Source organism: Pristis pectinata, chromosome 7, assembly GCF_009764475.1.
Source record: "Pristis pectinata isolate sPriPec2 chromosome 7, sPriPec2.1.pri, whole genome shotgun sequence".
Taxonomy (NCBI): Eukaryota; Metazoa; Chordata; class Chondrichthyes; order Rhinopristiformes; family Pristidae; genus Pristis; species Pristis pectinata.
Window position 1 is genome coordinate 100,321,564 of NC_067411.1, and position 15,447 is coordinate 100,337,010.

The following is a 15,447-nucleotide window of genomic DNA, read 5'->3' on the forward strand; positions in this document are numbered from 1 at the left end:
TCACTCAGAGGGTGGTGCGAGTGTGGAACGAGCTGCCAGTAGAAGTGGTAGATGCGGGGTTCAATTGTAAATTTTAAGAGAAATTTGGATAGGTGCATGGATGGGAGGGGTTTGGAGGGATATGGTCCGGGGGCAGGTAGCTGGGACTAAGCAGAAGATCAGCTTGGTATGGACCGAAGGTAGGCTGAAAGGCCTGTTTCTGTGCTGTGGTGCATGACTCTGTATGACTCTAAATGCAATGTCCAGAATTGAACACCATAATTTAACTAAGGCTTAGCTAGGATTTTAGATTGGCTTCTCAAAAATCAGCACTCCCACCTCTGAATCAGTAGTTTCTACATTCTGAAGTGGCTCTGGAAACTCAAGCATAAAAATATAGGTTGACACTTGATTTGGGAAAGGAGTGCTACATTGTCGAAGGTGCTATATTTTGAATGACGTTTGAAACTGAGACCCTTTCTACTCTCTCAGTTAGATATAAAAAGATTTGATGCTGAATTTAAGAAATACAGGTTATTGTCAGTGTACTGTTTGTGAGAGCTGGCTGTACTTAAATTGATTGCTAGGTTTTCTACATGACAACAGTGACCAGAGTACAAAAATACTTCATTGGCCATAACAAGCAAGAGAATGTCCTGAAATGGACATGAAATGCATTGTACAAATGCAAGACTTTTATTTGAAAAGCAAATTACTACAAATGTTAAATATCAAAATATCAACATTTTCTGCTTTAAAACCAAGGATGCCGTGCATTCTTTTAAACTGTGGTCTTAATTTGCACCACGTAGTTCATTTTGCCAAACCTCATTCTATCACTTACGCGCTTAGTGTTAAATTTCACCCACCACGTGTTCACCTTTTTACTAACCTTTGTCTTCCCCAAGTTGATCACTATCCTCATTGTTTACTACATTCTTCAAGCTTTGAATTATGCCTTGGTTAGGTCATCAATATAAATGGAGTTTTGTGATCCTATATCAACCACTGTGAAAAACGACTATATTTCCTGCACGCTGAGAAACAATCTTTCACCACTAGTCTTGCTTTCTATCCTTTGACTAATTGTCCTTCTGTTCTGCCACTGTCCCTTTAACTTTGGGGCCACAGTACAGCAAACTGTGGTGAAAGAGAAGGTATCTTCCACAAGGATAGAGATATAGATAGATTGTCATTGGAAGCTCACTTTGTGAGGAGGAGCCCAGCCCCTCCTGAAGAAATGCTGAAAAATATCAGAGCAATTTGAAAGGGAATCAGACAGGTGCAGAATCTCAGTCACAACTTAATCAATGCACTGTTGTAATGGAGGGAATGCAAAATAAAGCTCTTCGCTGTACCTTGGTTACCAATTTAATTGACCAATCTAAGAATGTTTGCAAGGATAGCTGCATAGGTCTATTTGGAGGAGAGGCTCCCTTTAATTAGTCCTCATGCTCTATCAAAAAGCTTTAGATCCTTACTGATCCTTCCTTGTCCTTCCAAAAGACTCCAGCTTCCAGCAATAACTGGAGTGGGAGTTTCAAAATGGGCTGGGATAAGAGGCTGGAGCCTCTCCATAAGTCACCTGCAATTAAATCTTGCCGGCAAGGAAATGATGGCCTGCAACAACCCTAAGACATTCTGGTATCACCATCCTTTGTTTTCATTGTTTTTGCTGCAGTCCTGCCCAGACTCAGGCACACCACATTTAAAACAAATCTATGTCTGCCTTAGTGTCAGTTCTTGCATGCTGCGGCCATTTGAAGTGTAGCGGTTAGCGTAACGCTATTACGGCGCCAGCGACCCAGGTTCAATTCCGGCCGCTGTCTGTAAGGAGTTTGTACGTTCTCCCCGTGTCTGCGTGGGTTTCCTCCGGGTGCTCGGGTTTCCTCCCACATTCCAAAGACATAAGGGTTAGGAAGTTGTGGGCGTGCTATGTTGGCGCCGGAAGCGTGGCGACACTTGCGGGCTGCCCCCCGAACACTCAACGCAAAAAAGATGCATTTCACTGTGTGTTTCAATGTACATGTGACTAATAAACATATCTTAAATAGATAAAGCCATTCTTCATGCTATAAACGGAGCTTGTGCATGTATCCTGATAATTGCAACAGTCATTTAATGGATTAAAAAAATTTAGGCCTGGGTTTAAATGGCATACTGGTGGATGAAATATTAACGAACTTACAATAGTTGTAACTATGTTTGAATGTTTTAGATTGGGAGTAGCTGTAGACAATTAATTATTGCAAATTTTCATGCATAAGTATTTTAGTTGACAGCTGCCTAGTGTTTTACTATTTTCCATCTTATTTAATGACTCTATATTTAATGCCAACAGCTGCAGATGGAGAGGAGTCAACGACAGCAGGTGGGCTATTACTGTTTGCTATGTGCACAATGGTCACCTCATTTGAATATGCATAATACCTGTTACCAGATAGCCTTGCATACACAGTATGGAACCCTGTAAATGTGTGGCTATGAAAAGTAAACAACCCTATTGATTTAGGAAGCTGCACTTTCTGTATATTAATGGCCATTGGTACTAAATGTAAATTGTCGTGCAGAACCTGCATTAAAGTTATGCACAGTTACCTGCTTTACCAGCATATTGGTGGAACATGTCCTTTTAATAATGTGTTTTATCAGCCAAAAAAAATATTCTTGCTGATATGTAATTAATCAACCTGGAGTAAACACAAAAATGCTTCCATTTGTTTGCATGTTGAATATGTTTGTGGCTCTTTATTTTCTCTGTTCTTCCCTCCATCCTCCATAATCTGCCCTTTCTATCACCTCCCCCAAACCCCAGGAAGACTCATTGACACAAACGGTAGTGATGCCAGATAGAGAGAGTGTGAAAGTCTAGTGGACAACAAAAGGTGTGCCTAGTGGAGGTGTAAATGGGGAGAGATGAATCAAGTCTGAAGTACTAAAAAAGGAGTGAAGGAAAGCATTTGAATGTTGGAAACCTGAGATACGTGACTGATACAAATCTGAAATTATTGAATTCAAAAAATACTGAAAATAGAGAAAAGGTTAGAAATACTCAGCTGCATTTTCTGATTTTAATTCAGATCTCCAGAGGGTCAAATTTATAAAAGTAATCACAGTTTTAGCATCAAAGACTTAGAAGTTATTATAGTTCAATTTCTGAGCATTTAAAAAATCGTAATGATGACTGTAGCTGTTAAGGTTTTACATCTTAAATTGAAACTAGTTCTATGTCTATATTTATAAAGAGAAAATAAATCCTTCTTTCTAAATTAAATGGCAAGACAAATGTGAGGTCACCCAACTTGGTGAACTTAGGAGAAAAGAGTACTGTGTTAAATGGTGAGAGATTGGGTAGTGTTGATGCTCAAAGGGACCGACCTGGGTGTGCTTGTACTCCAGTGACCGAAGGCCAGCATGCAGTTACAGCAAGCGGACAAACGTTACATTACTCTTTATAACAAGTTAGTTTGATTCCAGGAGTGAGGAAGTCTAATTGAAACTGTATAGGGCCTTGGTGAAAACACATCCAGGCGCGGTAGTGTAGCGGTTAGTGTAACACTATTACAACGCCATCGACCCGGGTTCAATTCCGGCCGCTGTCTGTAAGGAGTTTGTACATTCTCCCTGTGTCTGTGTGGGTTTCCTCCGGGTGCTCCGGTTTCCTCCCATATTCGAAAGACATACAGGTTAGGAAGCTGTGGGCATGCTGTGTCGGCGCCGGAAGCATGGTGACACTTGCGGGCTGCCCCCAGCACACTCTGCACAAAAGATGTCTTTCACTGTGTGTTTTGATGTACATGTGACTAATATCTTAATCGTAATATTGTGTACAGTTTTGGTCTCCTTACCAACTTGGTATTGAGAAGTGCAATAAATATTCACTGGGAAGGCAGGGTTACTGTATGAGGAGTGATTGAGTAGATTGGGACTGTATTCTCTAGAGTCCAGGAGAGTGAGAGGAGATCTCATCAAAACTTACAAAATTGTTCATGGTCATGACCGGCCAAAAGCTGAGTGAGTGTTTCACCTGACTGAGGAGTCCAGGACCAGAGGGCACAGTTTGAAAATAAGCAGCAGGTCACTTAAGACTGCAAGAAAGAAATATTTCTTCATTCATTGGGGAATAAACCTTTGGAATTCAGGGAACCCAAACCCACCCTATCCAAATTGTTCCCATAACCTAAGTCCTCCAATGCAAGGAACATCCTGTTGAATCTCCTTTGCACTCTCTCTGGCATAAGTGCATCTTTCCTATAGGGAGACGAGGAGAACTGCACACAAATCTCCAAGTGTTGTTCATAACCAGTGTGTCGTAAAATTGATACATAACATCTCAACCGTTATATTCGATGCCCCAACCTGTGAAAGGCGAGCATTTCATTTGCCTTCTTCACCACCCTCTTGACCAGTGTTGCCGGTTACAGTGACTATGGATTTGGACCCCTAGGTCTCTCTGTTCATCAACATTCCTTATTGTTCCATCATTTCATGTCTATGTCCTACCCCTCTTTGACATCTCAACGTGCATCATCCTGCACTTGTTGTGATTAAACTTCATCCACCAAAGCTCTGCCCAGCTTTCAATCTGATAGCGTTAGACAACTTCCCTGGCTATCTACAGCACCACCAGTTTTCTTGAGATTCACAAACATAGTGACCATACCTCCTACATGTTGTTAATGTACATCCCACCAATCCCTGTGGTACACCACTAGTCACAGAGTTCCAAAAAGCATCCTTCCACTACCACCCTCTGCCTCCTATCTCCAAGCCAATTTTGGATCCAGTTAGCCAACTTGCCTTGGATCCCATATGTCTTAAATTTCTGGGCCAGTCTCCATATGTGGGACCTTGTCAAATGCCTTACTAAAGTCAACATAGACAACATCTATCATCTTACTTCATCGATGTTCTTTGTTACTTCCTCAAGAAACTCAATCAAATTGTTGAGACAGGATTTCCCCCACACAAAGCCATGCTGACTGTCCCTGATCAGTCCCTGCCTTTCCAAATGTACATAATTCCTGTGCCATAGAATATCCTCCAACGATTTCCCTCCCACTGATGTAAGGCTCACGGGACTGTAGTTACCCAGCTTATCCCTACTGCCCTTCTTCAATGAAGGAACAACACGTTAGCCATCCTCCAGTCTTCTGATACCTCACCTGTGGCGAACAAAGACACAAAAATCTCCATCAGGGCCCCAGCAATCTCCTTCCTAGTTCCCCATGGCATTCTCAGATGGATCACATTCTCAGATGGATCACAATTCTCAGCACTGCTGCCCCACAAGGCTGCGTCCTCAGCCCTCTACTCTACTCCTTATACACTCATGACTGTGTGGCCAGACTCTGCTCTAACTCCATCTACAAGTTTGCAGATGATACCACCGTTGTAGGCCGTATCTCAAACAGCGATGAGTCGGAGTACAGGAAGGAGATAGAGAGCTTAGTGGAATGGTGTCATGACAACAACCTTTCCCTCAATGTCAACAAAACAAAAGAGCTGGTCATTGACTTCAGGAACGGGGGCAGTGTACATGCTCCTGTCTACATCAATAGTTCTGAGGTCGAGAGAGTTGAGAGCTTCAAGTTCCTGGGAGTGAACATCACCAACAGCCTGTCCTGGTCAAATCACGTAGATGCCACAGCAAAGAAAGCTCACCAGCGCCTCTACTTCCTCAGGAGGCTAAAGAAATTTGGTTTGTCCCCTTTGACTCTCACCAACTTTTACCGATGCACCATAGAAAGCATCCTATCTGGATGTATCATGGCTTGATACGGCAACTGCTCTGCCCAGGGCCGCAAGAAGCTGCAGGGAGTTGTGGACACAACCCAGCATATCACGGACACCAGCCTCCCCTCCTTAGACTCTGTCTTTACCTCTCGCTGCCTTGGTGAAGCAACCAGCGTAATCAAAGACCCCACCCACCCGGGACATTCTCTCTTCCATCGGGTAGAAGACACGCACCACCAGACTTAAGGACAGCTTCTACCCCACTATGATAAGACTATTGAATGGTTCCCTTATACGATGAGATGGACTCTTGACCTCACGATCTACCTTGTTGTGACCTTGCACCTTATTACACTGCATTTTCCCTGTAGCTGTGACACTTTGTACTGTTATTGTTTTTACCTGTACTACATCAATGCACTCTGTACTGACTCAGTGTAACTGCACTGTGTAATGAATTGATCTGTACGATCAGTATGCAAGACAAGTTTTTCACTGTACCTCGGTACAAGTGACAATAATAAACCAATACCAATACTTTCCTTTTACCTCTATATTCCTCAGGGCCTCACTTTCTTGTAGTTTTCTACATCTGCCCTTTGCTTCCTTTTTTCCCCGATTAAACCTTCCATATCCTTTGTCATCCAAGGCCCCCTCACTTGCCCTCTATGCCTTTCACCTTTACGGGAAGATGCTGGCCCTGAACTCTTGCTAACTCTCTTGTCAGATGTTGTTTCACCCGCAAGCACCTGCTCCTGATCCATTTCCGCCAGCTTCTGTCTTGCACTATCAAAATCAGCCTTCCACCCCAATCTTGGGACTTAACATGAGGACCAACCCTATCCCTCTCCATTGGAGTCACATCCTCAGATATTGCTTTGTATGGTTCTGTCTGTACATGGACTTCAAAGAATGAAATAGATTATAGGTAATCCAATTTCCAACCTTGTTCATTTCGGGAAGATACATTAGTTAAAACAATTTGACCAGGTCACAGATGTTCAGAGTTCGGGCAGAATTTGTTAAATGGGTACGAATTCAAAACTTCTTTCAAAGGTTTGTTTGTGTTGCAGTAGGGTTCTTGAAGGAGTCATCATTCAACTATGCTTATTTTATAAAATGATTTTTGGATGATACTGTGTGGTCATTTAAGTTCTGTTATTTTAATTGGTTGATTTCCAATGAGACTCACTTATAAATGTTCAAAATCCTCACATAGTTTATCCCAATACATGCATTAAACAATGCTGTTTACCCTGATTTTGGCACATGAAAGTCCAATCTACAGTTCTGTTTATTATTCTGACTACCAAGCCTTTATTGTTCAGATATTTGTTTCCACTTAGTCATGTTTTTAAGTGCTGACGATAAATACATTTGTCCTGAATAATTAGATTTCCTTTTGGTTTAATGGTTCATTTTAATCATTCTATCAGTCAGTCATTTGTGTTTCGGAAGGGTATAATACTGCTTTCATGGCTGCAGAAAAAGATGAAGGAGTTGTGCATTGTCTTTCTGAAAGCTCCACATGACTGAATTAGTCTGACATTACCAAGTTGAGTTACGCTAATGTTGAAATTGTCCCTCCTCTTACACAATGTAATCTTTTACAGAGAGAATAGGGGAATTGAAAATAGTTGTAGGAAGATTGTGCAGGATAATTCAAAAGCTATTTTCCTCCCACAGATCTCTAATGGAGGCCAGAGAAGCTATTGGTCTCAGTCCCAATCCCTCCATATTACAAGGTCCCATAAGCAATACTAAAATAAGTACATTCATTGTAATGTGTTAAATGTGGTCCTTTTCACATTCATTGTACTTTTCTTCTTATTGTTTAGTAACGTTGCTTGATCTTTGTCCATTGTTGCTATGATGCCCTTAAATATTCTGGTTCTTTGTATTCCACCATTTTTGCCTCTCGACTGTTTCAAATTGTACCTTGAGATGACTTCTGCTGATAAATGTATTTCATTAAGATAGTTGGTTTTGATCACTATTTAAAAGCATTCCACCATTAATTAGTATTCCTGAATCACAAATTAATTTCTGATGCATTTGAGACCTTGAATCATAGAGTCATACAGCAGAGAAACAGACCTTTCAGCCCATTCTGTCCGTGCTAACCATCTATACTAATACCATTTACTGGCACTTGGTCTGCAGCCTACTACACCTTGACAATTCAAGTGCTCATCCAAGCACCTCTTAAATGTTGTGAGAGTGCCAGCCTTTGTCATCCTCTCATGTAACCATCCTCTAGGTGAAAATATTCTTCCTAAGATCCCCTCCAAATATCTTACTCCTCACCTTACTCCTATGCCCTCTGGTCTTAGACACCTCTGCCAAGGGAAAGAGTTTCTTACTCTCAACCCTTTCCAAGCCTTTGTATACCTCTGTCACGTTCCCCTTCAGCCTCCTCTGCTCCAAGGAAAACAAACCCAGCCTCTCCAGTCTCTCATCATAACTGGACCCCTCCATCCCAGGGAACATCCTGGTAAATGTCCTCTGCACCTTCTCCATTGCAATCACGCCCTTCCTACAGCACGGTAACCAGAACTGTACTCAGTATTCAAGCTGTGCCCTAACCTATGTTTGATAAAGTTTTAAGAAGACTTTGCGCACTTTATTCCATGCCCTGGTTAATGTAGATAAGCCTTCTTCACCAACCTACTGACCTGTGCTGTCTCGTTGAGGGATCTTTGAACTTGTACACCAAGTTCCCTTTTGTTGCTCAATATTCCCTAAGGCCCTAACAATCATGGTTCATGTTCTACCCTCATTAGACCTCCCTTAAGTGTGTTTTATTGATTATGCCTGTTAGTTCAAATTTTGCATGAATTGTTTTCTGGATTGATATACATGATTGCTGGTTATAATTTAGCAAGTGTTTTTTGACACAAGGTTTTCTTTCAGTCCTGGAGATAAGAACTAGTAAGAAATTAAAATCAAAGCAGGCTACATTTGAATGTCTACAGATGAGCAGGAACTGCCAGTAATATCAGTTTAATAGTTGCATTACCAAAATAAATGAATTCCTATTTCATCATGTAATTTTTAATCATAGACGGTATTACTAAACAATCGAAACCAGAGGTCTCTAATAGATATACAAAGACAATCATAAGAAGTCAACAAGATAACTCAGGCAAGGAAATTAAATGCTTTGATGGAAATTAATTTCCATGTGAAACTGAAGAAGGAAACCCCAAGGTCCCCCATGTTCAACAGTTGAGAAGTGTTAAGATGTGTGGTGATGTAGCACTGAGTCGTATTGACAAGGAAGTCTCAGGTTCAGTGCCCGCTCTCAGCTGAAGGGCTAAGATGAATGAGTCACTTAAAACTGGCTCATGGGAAAGGGTAGTAGTCGGGGAATCATCTCTCAATACCATTTCATCAAGTTCTGCGCTTTTTCAATGCACATGTTGTTATTTTTTCCACTATTTTTCCCACAGACACCAATCCCCACCCCTGCATTGTTTAAGATTTGATAAATACTTACTCAGGAATCTAAACTATTACCATTCTTGTTGGAAACTTTCCAACCCATCCTCACCAAACATCCCAACTCATGCCCTTTAATCAAAAACTGTGTAGAAACAGAGGCAAAGATTTCAAGCATACTGTATCCCAAATGGTTGTATTTAGTTTTGGATTGCACAGAACCCTGTGCTTCTGAATGGAAACATCAAGTGACTCTCTTCACCATCTTGTCAGTTCTTTATTAGTTTACATTACAAAATTATCAGGTGCCTTTAAAGAGATCTAACAGAATGTAAATATTAGAATTAATGTTTTGCAAATATGATCATAATTTTTTTTCTTTTCTTATTTATGCTTTATGATCTACAGGAGCTTGTCAACCGAACCCATGTCATAATGGCGGGATTTGTGAAGTGAGTGACAGTTATCGTGGTGACACATTTATTGGCTACGTCTGCAGGTGTCCTGATGGATTCAGTGGAATTCATTGTCAGCATAGTAAGTTCTGCTCCAATGACATATGTTCATTAGAAAAGGCCGAAAATTATGTTTTAACAATTAGAAAGTTCTGCTTAAGTAAATGGACCATAGATAACACTTGTTAATGAGCTGTCATTCTTACTATTAAATGCTCTTGTGGAGATGTTTTTTGACTTGTTCAATGATAATGTATGATTTTTGTCTTGATATCCAAAGTGCCATCATTTAGTTTGAAGGAGTCTCAATTGTCTCATATCACCAACGTGTCACAGGAAATGACCACACCCAAGCCCACCAACGACAGGAAGCTATAAGAAAGCTGGTAGTGATCCTGCCTTTTCCAGATGATATTAATGGACTTTCATCTAAAGGTCCACTTGAAAATAGCTTCAAGTGGACCTTGTGCACCTAAGATTAGGCACAATTTCCCTGCCATTATGGTTTTCTGATGGCTTCATAACAGGGCAACCAGCAGTTGAACATTGCCCATTGACTAATGACCATTACAAGTTATACCCTATTACCCTTTCAAAATCTTTAAAGTCCAAACTTCTTTTGCCAGGTGTTGGGTGTCAAACTTGGCTTAATGGCACCATTCTCACCTCTCTTGTCAGGTGGGTGTGGGTTCAAGCCCCAATCCAGATAGATTGAGGGTGTACAAAAGGGGGGTGGTTACTCCCTTTCATTTACCCACCTGCCCAGTTTCCTGGTCCTTTCTCTAATCCTTGGCCTTATTGTATTGAATCACTTCCACATGCTCCCCTCAGCTTTGATAACCTTACGAAAGTGCAACATTGAAGGCAAAGCACAGTATTCACAATAGCCTAAACAGTAATTTTAGAGGCTCTTACAATTGATTTACAGAGTCAAACTAGCTTCCAGCAACAGATAATTGCTCCATTATTTTGATCAAGAACATTTTTTTGTTGGCTTACACTGCAAAGTGAAATTAATTTGCCCATTTGTGCCACTGCCACATCATCAATCTATTCGAATGTGAAGGGCAACAACTTTGTCATAATTGTAATTCAGATATGTACACCTGACCTTGGCATGTTTCTGTTATTTATAAAATCCTCACAAACAGGTGAGAGACTGATTTGCCTTTCAAGGATCGATGATATGGTATAATTCTTCTGGCTTTTTTATGATATTTACATTTCAGGTGGCAGTTTATCCTAAACCTGTTCCTTCTGTGCACCAAGCGCATGAGATTTTCTTTCTGTTTTATTCATCAATCAGTTCTTGTTTCCAGGGAAACATTAGCTGGATGAGAATGTTATTGTTTGTGTGTTGTTCTCACAATGAGCTGAACTATTTAAATCCCTCATTAACAAGGGGACCACTTGTTTTTGAAGCACACAGCGCCTGATTAGTTATACATGCAAGACTTTAGGTACTGTTATCACACAGCCATGGGATCACAGAATGGTTATAGCATGGAAGGAGGTCATCTGGCCCATCAGGTCCATTTTAACTCTATGGAATAGCATTGAGTCCCATCCCCCACCTTCAGCTCAACACATCACAGAAACCAGCCTCCTCTCCATGGACTCTGTCTACACTTCTCACTGCCTCGGTAAAGCAGCCAGCATAATCAAAGGCCCCACCCACCCCGGACATTCTCTCTTCTCCACCTTCCCATCAAGCAGGAGATACAAAAGCCGGAAAGCACGTACCACCAGGCTCAAGGACAGCTTCTATCCCACTGTTATAAGTCTACTGAACGGTGCCCTAGTACGATAAGATGGACTCTTGACCTCACAATCTACCTCATTCTGACCTTATTGTCTACCTGCATTGCACTTTCTCTGTAGCTGTTACACTTTATTCTGCATTCTGTTATTGTTTTACCCTGTACTACCTCAATGCACTGTGTAATGAATTGATCTGTATGAACGGTATGCAACACAAGTTTTTCACTGTACCTCGGTACATGTGACAATAATAAATCGATTTATCAATTTACCATATCCTTACAAACTCTGTCCTTACAAATGTTTCCCCTCTCCCCTTCGAATGCTACAATCAAATTTGCCTCCACTGTCACACTTGATAGCGCATTCCAGACCCAACCACAAATCCTCCTGTTACTTACTCTTTTGTCAATCACCTTCATTGTATCTCCTCTGGATCTTGAGCCCTCTCCTAATGGGATCCATCAGATCTCCTCACAACCATCTTTATTCTGAGGAAAGCAATCCCCGTCTATATAATCAAAGTCCCTCACACTGTAAATCAATTTGGCAAATTAGTATCAGGAAATGATATTGATTAGCTTCAGTAAGTTTTCTATGGCTTCAGAAATTAAATGTTCATTATAATGAAAAATTATTACCAAGGAATTTTCTCAACTGATGCTTAAACGTTGGCAGCAGCTTCCACTATGATAATTGATTTATGGGCACGGTAGCGTAGCAGTTAGCACGACGCTATTACAGCGCCAGTGATCGGGATTCGATTCCCATCGCTGTCTGTAAGGAGTTTGTACGTTCTCCCCGTGTCTGCGTGTGTTTCCACCGGGTGCTCCGGTTTCCTCCCACGTTGCAAAGACATACGGGTAGGTTAATTGGGTTTAAAATGGGCGGCGCGGACTCGTTGAGCCGGAAGGGCCTGTTACCATGCTGTAAATAAAAAAAATAAAAATTAAATTATTTAGGTAATTACTTTTAATTTTTCTTTGCAATTGCAATTGAAAAGTCTAAATATATTATTTCATATTCCTATGGTGTATTGAAAGGAATGATATTATGGTGGATAATATGTACCATTGTAGCAGGCAGGCTCTCAGCATATTATTCCATGGCATGCATTCAATTGAAAAGCTCCCCTATGAAGTAGGGAAATTTCACTTTAATGCAATGGTTTCTATGTAGGTGCACAAAGAGGGGATAAAATGGAGAGATCTCAGTGGAATGTGCATTATATCCAGGATTGAATTTTGTAATATGTTTATAAAAGACAATTTAAATCCATCTTATTTCATGGTAATCCAAGAAAGCTTTGCAGTTCAGTGCTAGAGAACTGATGAAGTATGAAAATCCTCTCCACTATTCTCATAATATATCCATGCTGTTCCTGCAGGATTAAGATGAGATTCTTGAAGGTAGAAATAGGTTCTTGCCTAAAAGTGGGAGTTAACCTCTGTATGATAGCACAGTAATTAAGTGATTGGACATTGCAATCCTGGGCTATTGATCTGGGGACATGAATTTCAATTTCATTATGACAGCTCGTGAATTTAATTTCAAATAATAACTCTGGAATTAAAGTGTTAGTATCAGTAAAAGTGATCACTAAACCAAAGGATTATTGCAAAATTACCCTTTTAAGCATCAGTTAGTGTGACTTGTATATGACTCTGGATAATGCCCTTAAATGCCTCGCAAGCCGTTTAGTTGGTGCATCTCGGGATGGACAATAAATTCTGCTTCAAGCAGAAAAGCCAACATCCTGTTATTAAAAAAAAATCCCACCGTAACTACCATTCTAACACTGATGCACAAGTCCACGCAGATTTTCTTTCTTTGTGTTAGTAACAATTGACCAGCATGTTAGGGATGCCAAGAAAATGTTCCAGTGATATGGATCACAGTCCTGAAGAAAGTGAAAGTCAGCCTGTGAGGTTGCTGGCACTTGGTTCGGGTGAGACGGGAGACTTTGGCCAAAGGCAAGCCCCATTCCCAATGTGACTACAAGGTTTCAACACAGAAGGAGATCATTTTGACCCACTACATCCATGGCACCTCTTTGAAAGATCTGTCTGGAAGCTTCTCATCTACTCTTTCTGCTTGGTCTGTAATCTTATTTTCATGTATTTAGCAATTCTGTTTTGAATGTTGCCATTTAATTTGCTTCCTTTGGTCTTTAAGGCAGTATATTCCATTTCACAATATGCCACATTTAAATAAATGTTTCTTTTGCAAATAACCTTCACTCTGTGTCCTTTGGCTGCAAACATCTCCACCACTGGAAATGCTTCTCTTCTTCATTCATTCATGATTTTGAACAATTCTATCAATAGCTCCTTTTAATCATCTCAATCCCCATTTCTCTAATTTCTTTGAATAGCTGAAGTCTTTTTTCACTGTTATTATTCTAGTCAAGCTTCTCACCATAAATAGTGAAGGCATTCTTCCCAATGTATACTGTTGCAAATGTATTCTGTGCCTCTCACTATAAAGCCAATGAATCCATATGCTTTTTTAACGGCTTTCACAATTTGTTATCATAAACCCTGGTCCTCTCTATTTATCCACCTCCTTTAAAAGTGTACCATTTAGTTCATGTTGTCTCTCCTTATTCCTTCTGTCAAAATGTTTTGGTTTTACCGGCATTAAATCTCACCTCCATTGTGTGCTCAAGTTACCAGCCCACCTTTGGCACCTGAAGATTGTAACTATGCCCTTCATTATTTACATTTCTGGATTTTGCATCATGTGAAAATTTTGAAATTATGTCATGAATATCCAACTGCAGGCCAAGCTATCAGAAAGAGCAGTGATCCTAACACTGCAGCCTGAGAAACACTACTAAATATGGACTTTTAGTCTAATGAACAACAATTCACTGCTGCTGTAACTAATAGTTGATTCGATGGTCCTGTAACCAATAGGAAGGACATGTGGTATCTACTTGGCTTGGAATTGACAGAAAGTATACTTGTCCTTTCAGCTTCCTCTATTCCTTTTCTTTGTCTTTACAGTCTTGGGAAGGGCCATGAAGTTGTCTCCCAGTTAGATTCTGAGGTTACAGGAAACCATCCAGAGAATGTTGTGATGAGACTTGTAATCTTGCTGTGATGTTACACAGATTCGTGTATCTCACCTCAGTGTCCATCCACAGAGCATTGTTCATGGTTCAGTGAGTAGTGCTCCAACTGAAGGATACAGCGATCATTTTCACCTTATTCCAGAGATTTGAGTACCAAACTCTAGACTTGTGCTCAAAAGAGAGAGATCAACATTGTCTTTCAAAGAAGACAAACTAAGGCCTTGTCGGTTTTGTTGGCTGTAGGAAAAGATCTCATGCTTCTATTGTAAAGGAAATCAGGATGTTGTCACCAGTCACCATTCTTGATCAGTATTTGTCTTCTAACCAATACCGTCAAACAGATTACTGATCACATTTGCATTATTGTTTGTTGAATGCAAATTGGTTGCTGTGTTTTCCAAAAAAAACAAAAGTGACTAATCTTCAAAAATATGTAAGTAGCTGTAAAATGCCTTGGGTTGTCCTGAAGTCACAAACCTTTTAGGGGTTTCCTTCCAAATTTCTGCAAATATACTGAAATCACAGCTCAATACCACAGTCCCTTCTATATTTGGGGAAAATAGCCTGAGTTTTCTGTTTATCACACACATGTATTGATTTGTCTTATAATGCACGGGGAAGCTGCTGTGTGAACTTGAGAATGTTTAATTAACTGTCTGCAGCGTTTCCTTTAACCTTTAAATCTGACATCCCCCATGCTAAATAGAATGTAATACAACTTGAATACAAGATTTTCCTGGAAACAGGTCCCAACAAGTTTATTCCTTTTTTAATGAAATCACAATTTTCACCGCAATCCCTCTGTCTAGAAAAGCATTTAATTGACATTGTTTCAGTGACATTTCATGACCTGGAAGGGCCTGTTACCACGCTGTAAATAAAATATAAATTTAATTTAAACTCATTTCATCTGTCAACTCTTTTTCTTTGTAAATGTTCCACTTTCCTTCTTAATCCTGATATTTTGTTCAGTTCCTTTTATAACTTTTAATACTCCAA

The 15,447-nt window shown here is 40.3% G+C and overlaps 1 protein-coding gene across 3 annotated transcripts in view; it reads left to right on the forward strand.

The window, feature by feature from the left end:
* LOC127572539 (EGF-like repeat and discoidin I-like domain-containing protein 3) overlaps positions 1-15,447 on the forward strand; it is a 222,526-nt gene that overhangs the window by 94,814 nt on the left and 112,265 nt on the right. For 2 of the 3 annotated variants that reach the window (XM_052019909.1, XM_052019911.1), the window contains exons 3-4: positions 2,321-2,350; positions 9,565-9,693. In XM_052019909.1, the coding sequence (XP_051875869.1) occupies positions 2,321-2,350; positions 9,565-9,693 (159 nt within the window). The remainder of the gene's footprint in view (positions 1-2,320; positions 2,351-9,564; positions 9,694-15,447) is intronic. The other variant, XM_052019910.1, reaches the window with a different exon arrangement.